This window comes from Oncorhynchus mykiss, chromosome 15, assembly GCF_013265735.2.
Source record: "Oncorhynchus mykiss isolate Arlee chromosome 15, USDA_OmykA_1.1, whole genome shotgun sequence".
NCBI lineage: Eukaryota > Metazoa > Chordata > Actinopteri > Salmoniformes > Salmonidae > Oncorhynchus > Oncorhynchus mykiss.
This window is the reverse complement of record NC_048579.1, coordinates 38,512,566-38,525,931: the sequence shown is the minus strand read 5'-3', so window position 1 is coordinate 38,525,931 and position 13,366 is coordinate 38,512,566. Positions and strand designations below refer to the sequence as shown.

Below are 13,366 nucleotides of genomic sequence, written 5' to 3'. Positions count from 1 at the left end.
AAGTAATTTCAAGTCTATGTATATAGGCAGCAGCTTCTAATGTGCTAGTGATGGCTATTTAACAGTCTGATTGGCCTTGAGATTGAAAAACAGCTTCTGTCTCTCGGTCCCAGCTTTGATGCACCTGTACTGACCTCGCCTTCTGGATGATAGCGGGGTGAACAGGCAGTGGCTCGGGTGGTTGTTGTCCTTGATCTTTTCGGCCTTCCTGTGACATCAGGTGATGTAGGTGTCCTGGAGGGCAGGTAGTTTGCCCCCGTGATGCGTTGGGCAGACCACACCACCCTCTGGAGAGCCCTGCGGTTGCGGGCGGTGCAGTTGCCATACCAGGCGGTGATACAGCCCGACAGGATGCTCTCAATTGTGCCTCTGTAAAAGTTTGTTAGGGTTTTAGGTACCAAGCCAAATTTCTTCAACCTCCTGAGGTTAAAGAGGCACTGTTTGCACCTTCTTCACCAGACTGTGTGGGTGGACCATTTCAGTTTGTCAGTGATGTGTACGCCAAAGAACTTGAAGCATTCCACCTTCTCCACTGCGGCCCCGTAAATGTGGATAGGTGGGGTGCTCCCTCTGCTGTTTCCCGAAGTCCACAATTATCTTGTTTTGTTGACGTTGAGTGAGGATATTTTCCTGGCAACACACTCCCAGTGCCCTCACCTCCTCCCTGTAGGCCGTCTCGTCATTGTTGGTAATAAGCCTACTACTGTTGTGTCGTCTGCAAACTTGATTGAGTTGGAGGCGTGCGTGGCCACGCATTTATGGGTGAACAGGGAGTACAGGAGGGGGCTGCGCATGCACCAGGTTTCCAAACTCTCTTTAGAGGATTACTGCCATGGAACTTCCCCATGCTTCCTGTTTTAGGGAAGCCTGGTTCACGAGAAGGCTACTTTGTAGTTAAAATTTAACTGGAAAAGTTTTTCTGGAAAGCCTTTTCATTTCTACCAGAACTTTTGTAATTATAAGCATCATCGCTAACGGCTACACAAAATGAAGAAAGGAAAGGTGGATGGATACCTAGTCAGTGGTACAACAATGCATTCAAATGAAACGTGTCTTCCGCATTTAACCCAACCCCCCTGAATCAGTGAGGTGCGGGGGGCTGCCTTAATCATACCTGCACTACACGCCGTTTCAGAAAGTTCCAGAAATATGAAAATCATAAGTCATTAAAAAAATGCATCAGTTTCACTTAATTAATGCATTTTCTAATAATTTCAACAAATGTAGTTGATTTCATACTAAGTTCAATACATTTTTTAATATTGTTGAATAGCAGTTTTAAGTGTCTGTATTCCAAGATTCTGTCCACGTTCTCCGAAATGTGGATTTAAGGCCCTACAAATGGAATGGTAACTTACAAACAATATGGCTTATGTTACATTTAATGCAATAACAAATCAGGACCAGGGTAGAGCAAAGCAAAGCCAACTTAGTCTCAGTTTTTTGGTAAGCGGTGTTTATGAATTCAGACATCAGTTTTACGGCTCATCAAGGACTTAAGAGACAAGCATTTTAAAAATGAATAGAAAACCAGGCCAGCCAGCACAGTTCAGCTCAACTAGGCTCAGTAGTGTGAAATCGGTATTATGTTAATGAAAATGGCGTAATGCATACCTCTCCAGCCACTCTTTGGGTTTCTCCCACTGGGAGACCTCGGTCCTGCAGTTGTAGTAGTACTTCTTCCCAGAGGAACTGATGTGCTCTGACCAGTCATCTTTATCTTCATATGGCTGAGGAGTAGGGAAGAGGACATTTATGTAAGGGAGAAAGGAAAAAGGTGAGTGAGGGAGAGGGCAGCATTTTACGTTGAGGCCAACTTCCTGGTCTCACAACGGCGGACCTACCAGGTGTCATGAACCACAGAGAGTTATGGCAAGCCATCATTCTGTGCATCGTGCCACCACAAGCAAGCAAGCAGACTGAGGGCATCTACAATGTCTTCAGAAAGTATTCATACACCTTCACTTATTCAACTTTGTTGTGTTACAGTGGGAATTCAAAATGAATAACATTTATTTCTCTCTCATCTACACACAATACACCATGACAAAGACAAAACATGTTTTTAGAAGTTAAAGTAAATTTATTGAAATACAGTAATATCTGATTTACATAAGTATTCACACCAGAGTCAAGAAATGTTAATCACATATGGCAGCAATTACAACTGAGTATTTCTGGGTAAGTCTAAGAGCTTGGCACACCTGGATTGTACCATACACATGAATTACACATGAATTAAAACAATTCTTCAAGCTCTATCAAGTTGGTTGTCGCTAGACAGCCATTTAACTCTTGCCATAGATGCCACCCAGGAACATTCAGCATAGTCTTGGTAAGCAGTGAATATTTGGCCTTGTGTTTTAGGTTATTGTCCTGCTGAAAGGTGAATTTGTCTCCCAGTGTCTGTTGGAAAGCAGACAACCAGATTTTCCTCTAGTATTTTGCCTGTGCTTAGCTCTATTCTGTTTCTTGATATCCACAAAATATGGAGTGTGGTACTCAGGCATGTTTTCGATTATTTATATTATGTATAGGCTTCCTTCTTTTCACTCATTTAGGTTAGTATTGTGGAGTAACTTTTATTGTCCTCAGCACAAGGTGCAACTGTGCAATGATCATGCTGTTTAATAAGCTTCTTGATATGGCACACCCGTCAGGTGGACAGATTATTTTTGCAAATAATAAATAATGATTTACAGGGGTGTAAACAGATCTGTGCGAAATAATATTTTTGTGCATATATATATATATATATATATATATATATATATATATATATATATATATATATATATATATATATATATATATATATATATATATATATATATATATATATATATATATATATATATATATATACACACACATACACACACACACAGTATATCACAAAAGTGAGTACACCACACACATTTTTGTAAATATTTGAGTATATCTTTTCAGTATGAGGGAGTGTGGTTAACAGAGATTCTGGGATCATCAGTAGGTGGGGGGAAATTATATTCTGGTAATCAGAACAATTGAACATATGCAGTGGTACTTAATGAATATGATGTCAGTTCGGTTGTCATCTGAGACATTCTAATCAATGATAAGATGACAAACTCTACAGTGGAAAGTCTACACAGAGTTATCGGATTCACATGGAATTGTTGTTCAATTTAAAATGTTTTAATATGAAATTATTTGTGACGGGATGACATGTGATATTAGCTTCTAAAATGTGAGATGTGGGTTTTCATAAGTTAGGGCTGCTCACTGAGTGGCCCGGCTCTGTGAAGGGACATGGGCTATAAAACTTTTCAAACGCACCCTCCTCTCCCTTCCTATATAAATCCTTGACGACATCAGAACTTCCTGTTCCGAGGATGTGAGGACGACGGTCCGATGTCAGAATGGTTCAGATAATAACTACAGAACGAAGCCAACATCAGCATGAGCTTTGGTTGCGAATGGTATGAACTTTGAACTCTTATTCACGACAGAAGTGAAACCTCCTAGCCGCTGAGTTAGCGACCGCAGCTGCAAACGCAGGTTAGGAAGGAACAGAGAGTATCCCATCTACCACACAACAACATTACCACAACGTATCCAATTGACCACCAGAGACATTCTTCAAAGGACAAAGGACTCGGTTTGGCAACACGGTCTTCCATCTACGACCAACCTACTGAAGCGTAGCTCAGAGTAAATATCTATTGCATTTTCCTTTTCCAAATGGCCGGTAATTTAGAATGCATAAGATACTGTATTTACGATAGCACAGCTTCGACTTTGTTCCTGTCTTCCCGCTCTTTCACTCAACCCAGCCCCTTTTCCTTTGTGTAACAAGCGGTCATATCTGTTGAGCCCGCTAGGGATGTTTTCCTTTATGACGTAATTTGTAATCAAGTTATGATTTAATTATGTGCTTGTGTGATTAGTTAGGTATTTAGTAAATAAATTATTAAACCAAATTTTGTATTGCTGTTTCAAATTGTTAGCCAGGGTTCTTGCAGAAATGTACAACTTTCAGATGAGACTGAAGTAAGATGACGATTAATGTTGACTGCTATTAAGTAAAATATTACTAGGTCTTTAAGGGTTTATTCGGAAGATAACAGCTCTATAAATATTATTTTGTGGTGCCCGACTCTCTAGTTAATTACATTTACATGATGAGCTCAATCAGGTGATATTAATTACGGAGAAATTATTTTATAGAATAGCATGTCATATCACTTAATCCGGCATAGCCAAAGACACGACAAGATATACTCAAATATTTACAAAAATGTGAGGGGTGTACTCACTTTTGTGATATACTGTGTGTATGTACAGTGGGGCAAAAAAGTATTTAGTCAGCCACCAAGTGTGCAAGTTCTTCCACTTAAAAAGATGAGGCCTGTAATTTTCATCATAGGTACACTTCAACTATGACAGACAAAATGAGGGGGAAAAAAATGCAGAAAATCATTTTTAATGAATTTATTTGCAAATTGTGGTGGAAAACAAGTATTTGGTTACCTACAAACAAGCAAGATTTCTAGCTCTCACAGACCTGTAACTTCTTCTTTAAGAGGCTCCTCTGTCCTCCACTCGTTACCTGTATTAATGGCACCTGTTTGAACTTGTTATCAGTATAAAAGACACCTGTCCACACCCTCAAACAGTCACACTCCAAACTCCACTATGGCCAAGACCAAAGAGCTGTCAAAGGACACCAGAAACAAAATTGTAGACCTGCACCAAGCTGGGAAGACTGAATCTGTAATAGGTAAGCAGCTTGGTTTGAAGAAATCAACTGTGGGAGCAATTATTAGGAAATGGAAGACACTTGTGGAAGACCACTGATCATCTCTCAAATCCTGCAGTGCCAGACGTGTCCCCCTGCTTAAGCCAGTACATGTCCAGGCCCGTCTGAAGTTTGCTAGAGAGCATTTGGATGATCCAGAAGAAGATTGGGAGAATGTCATGTGGTCAGATGAAACCAAAATAGAACTTTTTGGTAAAAACTCAACTCGTCTTGTTTGGAGGACAAAGAATGCTGAGTTGCATCCAAAGAACGCCATACCTACTGTGAAGCATGGGGGTGGAAACATCATGCTTTGAGGCTGTTTTTCTGCAAAGGGACCAGGACGACTGATCCGTGTAAAGGAAAGAATGGGGCCATATATCGTGAGATTTTGAGTGAAAACCTTATTCCATCAGCAAGGGCATTGAAGATGAAACGTGGCTGGGTCTTTCAGCATGACAATGATCCCAAACACACCGCCCGGGCAACGAAGGAGTGGCTTCGTAAGAAGCATTTCAAGGTCCTGGAGTGGCCTAGCCAGTCTCCAGATTTCAACCCCATAGAAAATCTTTGGAGGGAGTTGAAAGTCTGTGTTGCCCAGCAACAGCCCCAAAACATCACTGCTCTAGAGGATATCTGCATGGGGGAATGGGCCAAAATACCAGCAACAGTGTGTGAAAACCTTGTGAAGACTTAGAGAAAACATTTGACCTCTGTCATTGCCAACAAAGGGTATATAACAAAGTATTGAAATAAACTTTTGTTATTGAACAAATACTTATTTTCCACCATAATTTGTAAAAAAAAAATCATTAAAAATCCTACAATGTGATTTTCTGGATTTTTTTTCTCATTTTGTCTGTCATAGTTGGTGTACCTATGATGAAAATTACAGGCCTCTCATCTTTTTAAGTGGGAGAACTTGCACAATTGGTGGCTGACTAAATACTTTTTTGCCCCACTGTGTGTGTGTGTGTATATACACATACATACACATCTCTTTTTTTTGTGCATATGGTCTCAATGGAATCCATTTTAAATTCAGAGTAACAAAATGTGGGAAAAGTCTGAATACTTTATGAAGGCCCTGCAGGGTAGAGAGGGAGGAGGACATTTAGGTAAGAAGGGGGGGAGAGAGAACAGTGAACAGGAAGGAGGTGCAGTGGGCATTTAGGTAAAGATGGAGGGGGGAGAGAAGAGGACATCTTCGGTAAGAAGGGAGAGAGAGAGAGAGCGAGAACGGGACATTTGGCAAGAAGATGGCGACATTCGGGAAAGGAAAGAGCAGTAGAAGGGAAAATTAAGTAAGGATAGGAGAAAATAAAAACGCTGCATTTTATCCCATCAAGAGTTGAGGCAAAAAATATATACCGCAGCAAGAGAGGGATTAGATATGATGCAAGAGCTTGCAATGTGAGATGTAAAAGATGTGTGGGTCTATCTGGGCATGAAGGTTTGGCTCCGATACCAGGGCTGGTTGGGAGATGAGACGGAGGGACGGATGCTGGCTAACCCAACTGACAACAAGGCTGGCTTCTCAAGATTTCAAAATATTGCTGTTTTTGTGATTTTTGAGGTGGATGCTTCCATGTACAAAACCCAAGACAAATTCCTAGCAACATTGGTAGCATGGCAATAATGTTTCCTGATTCGGAAAACCACCTGCCCAGGGACTACAGATACAAATTTGTTGTATTAACAGGCCTGTTGAGTAATGGTGTGCATGGTACCAGTCAGCTAAATATAATAAAGTTAAATAAAATACATTTTGCTGATCTTTATTTTTGACAAGTGACAAACACTTGAATTATGTTCAATGTCATCCAATAATTAGGGACTAGGGTCTATGGACAACAAAGAAAGGCAAGGCCGTGTTCAGGCTCCGTTCTTTGGGAAACCAATGTTCATGAACTCATCCAAGACAGCAGCTTCACAGCTCATTACTGACTGAAGAGGCCAGCCACTTGACACACACACTTAACATCTTTTAAATGAAAACAAAAGTAGGAGAGGAATTAGCCTAGCAGCTGATAGAAGCATAAGACTGTTTCCCCCTGTAGGTTTTCACTTGATATCGGTGTTACCTTGGTCCTGCTTGCTATCAAAGACCTACTTTTTGAGAAGACGAAAGGACAATTTATCTATCCGTTCGACAATCATTCTGATATTTTCTCGTTTACCAAGGCAAACGTCCTGTGACAATTTACCCGACACGTATGAATGGAAAACTAATGTTGGTGAAGCCTACCCTTATTTCATTTGTTTCCAATTTAATCAATCAAATACAAGACTTTAAAATAATTGTCTGACGAGGTCATTTTTAATCAAGATCGGGGGAAAAATATCCCTGGACTGTCCATATTTGAAATGTGTTACGAAATCAAGTCAATTGTTAGATTTAAATAATCTATATTTATTTATCAAATGAAAATGTAGGCTAACAAAGTAATCAAATGGCATATAAACTCAGCAAAAAAAAAAAAGAAATGTTCCTTTTTCAGGACCCTGTCTATCAAAGATAATTCGTAAAAGTCCAGATAACTTCACAGATCACCATTGTAAAGGCTTTAAACATCATACTAGGACTTCTAGTAGGCCTGTTGTAAGGCAGGTCCTCACCAGTCATCACGGGCAACCGCGTCGCCTATGGGCACAAACCAATTGTCGCTGGACCAGGCATGACTGGCAAAAGGTGCTCTTCACTGACGAGTCACGGTTTTGCCTCACCAGGGGTGATGGTCAGATTCACGTTTCTCGTCAAAGGAATGAGTGTTACACCGAGGCCTGTACTCTGGAGCGGGATCGATTGAGGGTCCATCATGGTCTGGGGCGGTGTGTCACAGCATCATCGGACTGAGATTGCAGGCAATCTCAACGCTTTGCATTACATGGAAGACATCCTCCTCCTTCATGTGGTACCCTTCGTGCAGGCTCATCCTGACATGACCCTCCAGCATGACAATGCCACCAGCCATACTGCTCGTTCTGTGAGTGATTTCCTGCAAGGCAGGTATGTCAGTGTTCTGCCATGGCCAGCGAAGAACCCGGATCTCAATCCCATTGAGCACGTCTAGGACCTGTTGGATCGGAGGGTGAGGGCTAGGGCCATTCCCCCCAGAAATGTCTGGGAACTTGAAGGGGCCTTGGTGGAAGAGTGGGGTAACATCTCACAGCAAGAACTGGAAAATCTGATGCAGTCCATGAGGAGGAGATGCACTGCAGTACTTAACGCAGCTGGTGGCCACACCAGACACCAACTTACTTTTGATTTTGGCCCCTTTGTTCAGGGACACATTATTCCATTTGTTAGTCACATGTCGGTGGAACTTGTTCAGTTTATGTCTCAGTTGTTGAATCTTATGTTTATACAAATATTTACTCATGTTAAGTTTGCTGAAAATAAAACAGTTGACAGAGAGGAAGTTTCTTTTTTTTTCTGAGTTTATAATATTTTGCCATTTAAAGATGGAATCTGCATTAAGGGAAATGGCGCAACCATCCGCCCCAGTACTTTTATTTATTGTCCTTATTTTGTAGACGAAACAGAGGCGAGGTGCTTAGATCAAGTTGTTGAAATATCGCAAAAACACATGGCAGTTACAACATTAAGGTGAAATGTTTTAACGAAATATATAGGCCAACTATATTGTTGTACCCTAATAAGTATGTTTACATTGAAGCAGCTTTATGGTTTCTGATGCCCCTGGTAGGTCAATATTTTAATGGGGGTGGTAGTGGAGAACCTATACTCGCAGCTGTCTGTATCAAACTCGCTTGACACAGTAACAAGAGATCAACTGATCAGGGCCTGGTTTCCTAAAAGCATTTTATGGTCATGTTCATCGTTAGAACCTTCTTAGGGGCATCGTTATCGCTGAGCTGTTTCCCAAAACCACCGTTACTAAAGTTGCACTTGAAAATGCTGGTTATTTACCGACTGCCTCAGACAACTCGTAGCAGGTAAGTGCTTCGTTAGATGCTTTTTTTTGCCATCTTGTGCCACTATTGAAAGATCTCCGCTAAAACCATGATGTTTATTTGTCTGACTACCAATAACTTGGTAGATGACTGCATTAAAAGATTGGAAAATGTACGCCCATGTAGCCTATCATATTTAAATCAATTGAATTCCATTTTGTCAATTGAGTTCCTCAATATATTTGATTTGTAACAACGTGCGCAATAACGTGCCCAATCTGTGTTTCAGTGCATTATTATTGGGTAAACCTAATAAGCCCTACTTTTCTTTCGATCCCATCACTGACATGTGGTGGTCTAACGACGTACTTAGCAAAAGTTCTCCGCGTGGTGTTTTTGGGAAATGCACGTTACATCTTGGCCATCGTAGGAACAATTATTAAAACATTTAATTATTTATTCCTGGAAGAAGAAAAAAAATACAGTATGACAAAATGTAAGAAAAACTTACATTCCAGAGCGGCACCAGAACATCCAATTGTAGTGAACGATGCATTGTTAAAAAACACTCGTAAGCCTAAGTTCCATCGCTATATGGAAACCGGACCCTGGTGGTTTATTCTTGTGCGTTTTGGGTTGCAAGCAAGATTGCTTTAACAAGCAGGTTCATGTAATCTTCAATTACTAGAATTATGGAATTCAGCAGTAATGGGTAATACTAAAATCTGCCTGTTGGTTGCAATGAACCCTCAATGTTTGTGCCTGGGGGGGTGGGGTGTCAAGGGATGTAAGTATGTAAGCGGAAGTCAGAAGTTCACATACACGTTAGCCAAATACATCTGAACTCAGTTTTTCACAATTCCTGACATTTATTCCAAGTAAAAAATCACCACTTTATTTTAAGAACTTGAAATGTCAGAATAATAGTAGAGAATGATTTATTTCAGATTTTATTTCTTTCATCACATTCCCAGTTGGTCAGAAGTTTACATACTCAATTAGTATTTGGTAGTATTGGCTTTAAATTGTTTAACTTGGGTCAAATGTTTTGGTTAGCCTTCCACAAGCTTCCCACAATAAGTTGGATGAATTTTGGCCCATTCCTCCTGACAGACCTGGTGTAACCGAGTCAGGTTTGTAGGCCTCCTTGCTTGCACACGCTTTTTCAGTTCTGCCAACAAATTTGCTATAGGATTGAGGTCAGGGCATTGTGATGGCCGCTCCAATACCTTGACTGTGTTGTCCTTAAGCCATTTTGCCACACCTTTGGAAGTATGCTTGGGGTCATTGACTAAAATGATGTCAATTAGGCTATCAGATGCTTCTAAAGCCATGACAACATTTTCTGGAATTTTCCAAGCTGTTTAAAGGCACAGTTTACATACACTAAGTTGACTTCTAACCCACTGGATCTGTGATAATGAATTATAACTAATCTGCCTGTAAACAATTGTTGGAAAAATTACTTGTCATGCACAAAGTAGAAGTCCTAACCTCTTAAAGCTCCCCTGAATTATTTCAACATTTTGATAAAAATCGCGCAACATTTCAACGTCCTGCTACTCATGCCAGGAATATAGTATATGCATATGATTAGTATGTGTGGATAGAAAACACTCTGAAGTTTCTAAAACTGGTTAAATAATGTCTGTGACTATAACAGAACGTGAACAGCAAGCGAAATCCCAAGAAAAACCTGGTCACAAAAACCACAGAAAAGTATTAATCCGGCAGTCTCTGAATTGTTTATTGCAAGCAAAAATATATAACGGTGAGCTTGCAGTTCCTACAACTTCCACACGATGTCGCCAATACTGCCATTTTCGTTGGCAAAAATCCTTTGTGTAATGAGAAGTAGATCCTTCCTTTCGTCCAGTATACAGGAAGAGACTTTTGGAAGAGAGAGAAAGGACAACGTTTTCTAGAGTAGCTGCTATTGAATACAGATCGCCCAGTGATCAATTTGATCGATTATTAACGTTTACAAATACCTAAAGTTGGGTTACAAAAGAAGTTTGAAGTGTTTTGTCAAAGAATATTGGCAACTTATTTAATTTTAAAACATTTTTTAAATTTTGCGTTTTGGAACAGAGCTTTTGGATGGATCAGAAGGGCTATATAAATTTACATTTTGGGCATACATGGACAGATTTAAATCGGGAAAAAGACCCAATTGTGATGATTATGGAACATATAGGAGTGCCAACAAAGAATATCATCAAAGGTAATGAATGTTTTATATTTTATTTCTGCGTTTTGTGTAGCGCCGGCTACGCTAATTCTTTTGTTTACGTCCCCTTCAGGTATTTTGGGGTGTTGCATGCTATCAGATAATAGCTTCTCATGCTTTTGCCTAAAAGCATTTTAAAAATCTGACATGTTGGCTAGATTCACAACGAGTGTAGCTTTAATTCAGTACCCTGCATGTGTTTTAATGAAAGTTTGAGTTTTATCGAGTACTATTAGCATTTGGCATTGCGCACTTCCATTTCCTGTTGCCTAGGTGGGACGCTAGCGTCTCACATGGCTCTAAGAGGAATGAATTATAACTAATCTGCCTGTAAACAATTGTTGGAAAAATTACTTGTCATGCACAAAGTAGAAGTCCTAACAGGCTTGCCAAAACTATAGTTTGTTACCTTCTTATGGCTGCAGGGGCAGTATTGAGTAGCTTGGCTGAAAGGTGCCCAGAGTAAACGGCCTGCTCCTCGGTCCCAGTTGCTAATATATGCATATTATTAATATTGGATAGAAAACCTCTGAAGTTTCTAAAACTGTTTGAATGATATCTGTGAGTATAACACAACTTATATGGCAGGCAAACCAGAGAAAAAATCTAAACAGGAAGTGGGAAATTTGAAAAACTGCAAACCTCAAGTGATTGCCTATCGAATATACAGTGATAATTGGGTTATATTGGACTTCCTAAGACTTCCACTAGATGTCAACAGTCGTTAGAACCTTGTTTCAGGCTTCTACTGTGAATGGGGGGAGAATGAGAGCTGTTTGAGTCATGTGTCTGGCAGAATGCCATGAGCTAAATCATGCGCGTGGCTGTGAGAGGTAACTGCGTTCCTTTTCATTTCTAAAGAAAAAGGAATTGTCCAGTTGAAACATTATTGAAGATTTTTGATGAAAACATCCTAAAGATTGATTCTATACATCGTTTGACATGTTTCTATGAACTGTAATAACGTTTTGGACTTTGTCTGAACTTTCGCCTGGACTTGCCCTCGCCTCGTGAGTTTGGATTTGTGAACTAAACGCGCTAACAAAAAGGAGGTATTTGGACATCAAGATTAACTTTATCGAACAAAACACACATTTATGATGTAAGTCCTGTGAGTGCCATCTGATGAAGATCAAAGGTTAGTGATTAATTTAGTCGCTATATCTGACTTTTGTGAGCCCTCTCCTTGGCTGGAAAATGGCTGTATGGTTTTCTGTGACTAGGTGCTGACCTAACATAATCGTTGTGTGCTTTCGCCGTAAAGCCTATTAGAAATTGGACACTGTGGCTGGATTTACAAGAAGTTTATCTTTAAAATGGTGTAAAATACTTGTATGTTTGAGGAATTTTAATTATGGGATTTCTGTTTTGAATTTGGCGCCCTGCAATTTCACTGGCTGTTGGCGAGGTGGGACGATATCCCAGAGGTTTAACTTATCTAGGGTAGGGGGCAGCATTCAGAATTTTGGATGAAAAACGTGCCCAAATTAAACTGCCTGCTACTCGGGTCCAGAAGATATGATATGCATATTTGGATCGAAAACACTCAACAGTTTCCAAAACTGTTAAAATAGTGTCTGTGAGTATAACAGAACTGATTTGGCAGGTGAAAACCTGAGAAAAATCCATTCAGGAAGTAGGATTTGTGTGTGTGTGTAGTTTTTCTATTCAATGCCATTACAGTATGACGGAGTAAGAGGAGTCTTAATGAGTGGACCCTGCTGTGTCACAGAGCTTTTTCATGCACAATCCCGAGAGCGCGCCTTTCTTGTTTACATCTTATATTGACAACATTATTGTCCGGTTGAAATATTATCGATTATTTAGGCTAAAAACAACCTGACGATTGAATATAAACATCGTTTGACATGTTTCTATGAACTTTACGGATACAAATTGGATTTTGTCTGCCTGTTTTGACTGCGTTTGAGCCTGTGGATTACTGAAGAGAAAGCGCAAACAAAACGAAGATTTTTGGATATAAAGAGGCCATCGAACAAAAGGAACATTTATTGAGTAAATGTATGTCTTTGAGTTCAACCATCAAATGTAAGGGATTAATTATCTCTATTTCTGACTTGTGTAACTCTTTTACTTGGCTGGTTACTGTTTGTAATGATTTGTCTGCTGGGCTATGTTCTCAAATAATCGTAAGGTATGCTTTCGCCGTAAAGCATTTTTTAAATCTGACAGTGGTTGGATTCACAAGAAGTTCATCTTTAAAACTATGTAAAATATATTTTGTTTTCTGAATTTTTATAATGAGTATTTCTGTATTTGAATTTGGCGCTCTGCAATCTCACTGGATGTTGGCCAGGTGGGACGCTAGCGTCCCACATAACCTCTCTAGGGTAAGGTACTAAAAATCTTTTTAATATAATTTAGCAATTTGAGAAATTAATCAATTTTGTATTCATAGCATTCGTTTTTGTTTGTAT

At 39.8% G+C, this 13,366-nt stretch overlaps 1 protein-coding gene across 2 annotated transcripts in view; it reads right to left on the bottom strand.

Annotated features, from left to right (window-relative positions):
- Positions 1-13,366, bottom strand: part of LOC110490038 (WW domain-containing adapter protein with coiled-coil) — a 74,191-nt gene that overhangs the window by 42,548 nt on the left and 18,277 nt on the right. For both annotated transcript variants that reach the window (XM_021563136.2, XM_021563135.2), the window contains exon 5: positions 1,615-1,730. In XM_021563136.2, coding sequence (XP_021418811.1) covers positions 1,615-1,730 — 116 coding nt within the window. The remainder of the gene's footprint in view (positions 1-1,614; positions 1,731-13,366) is intronic.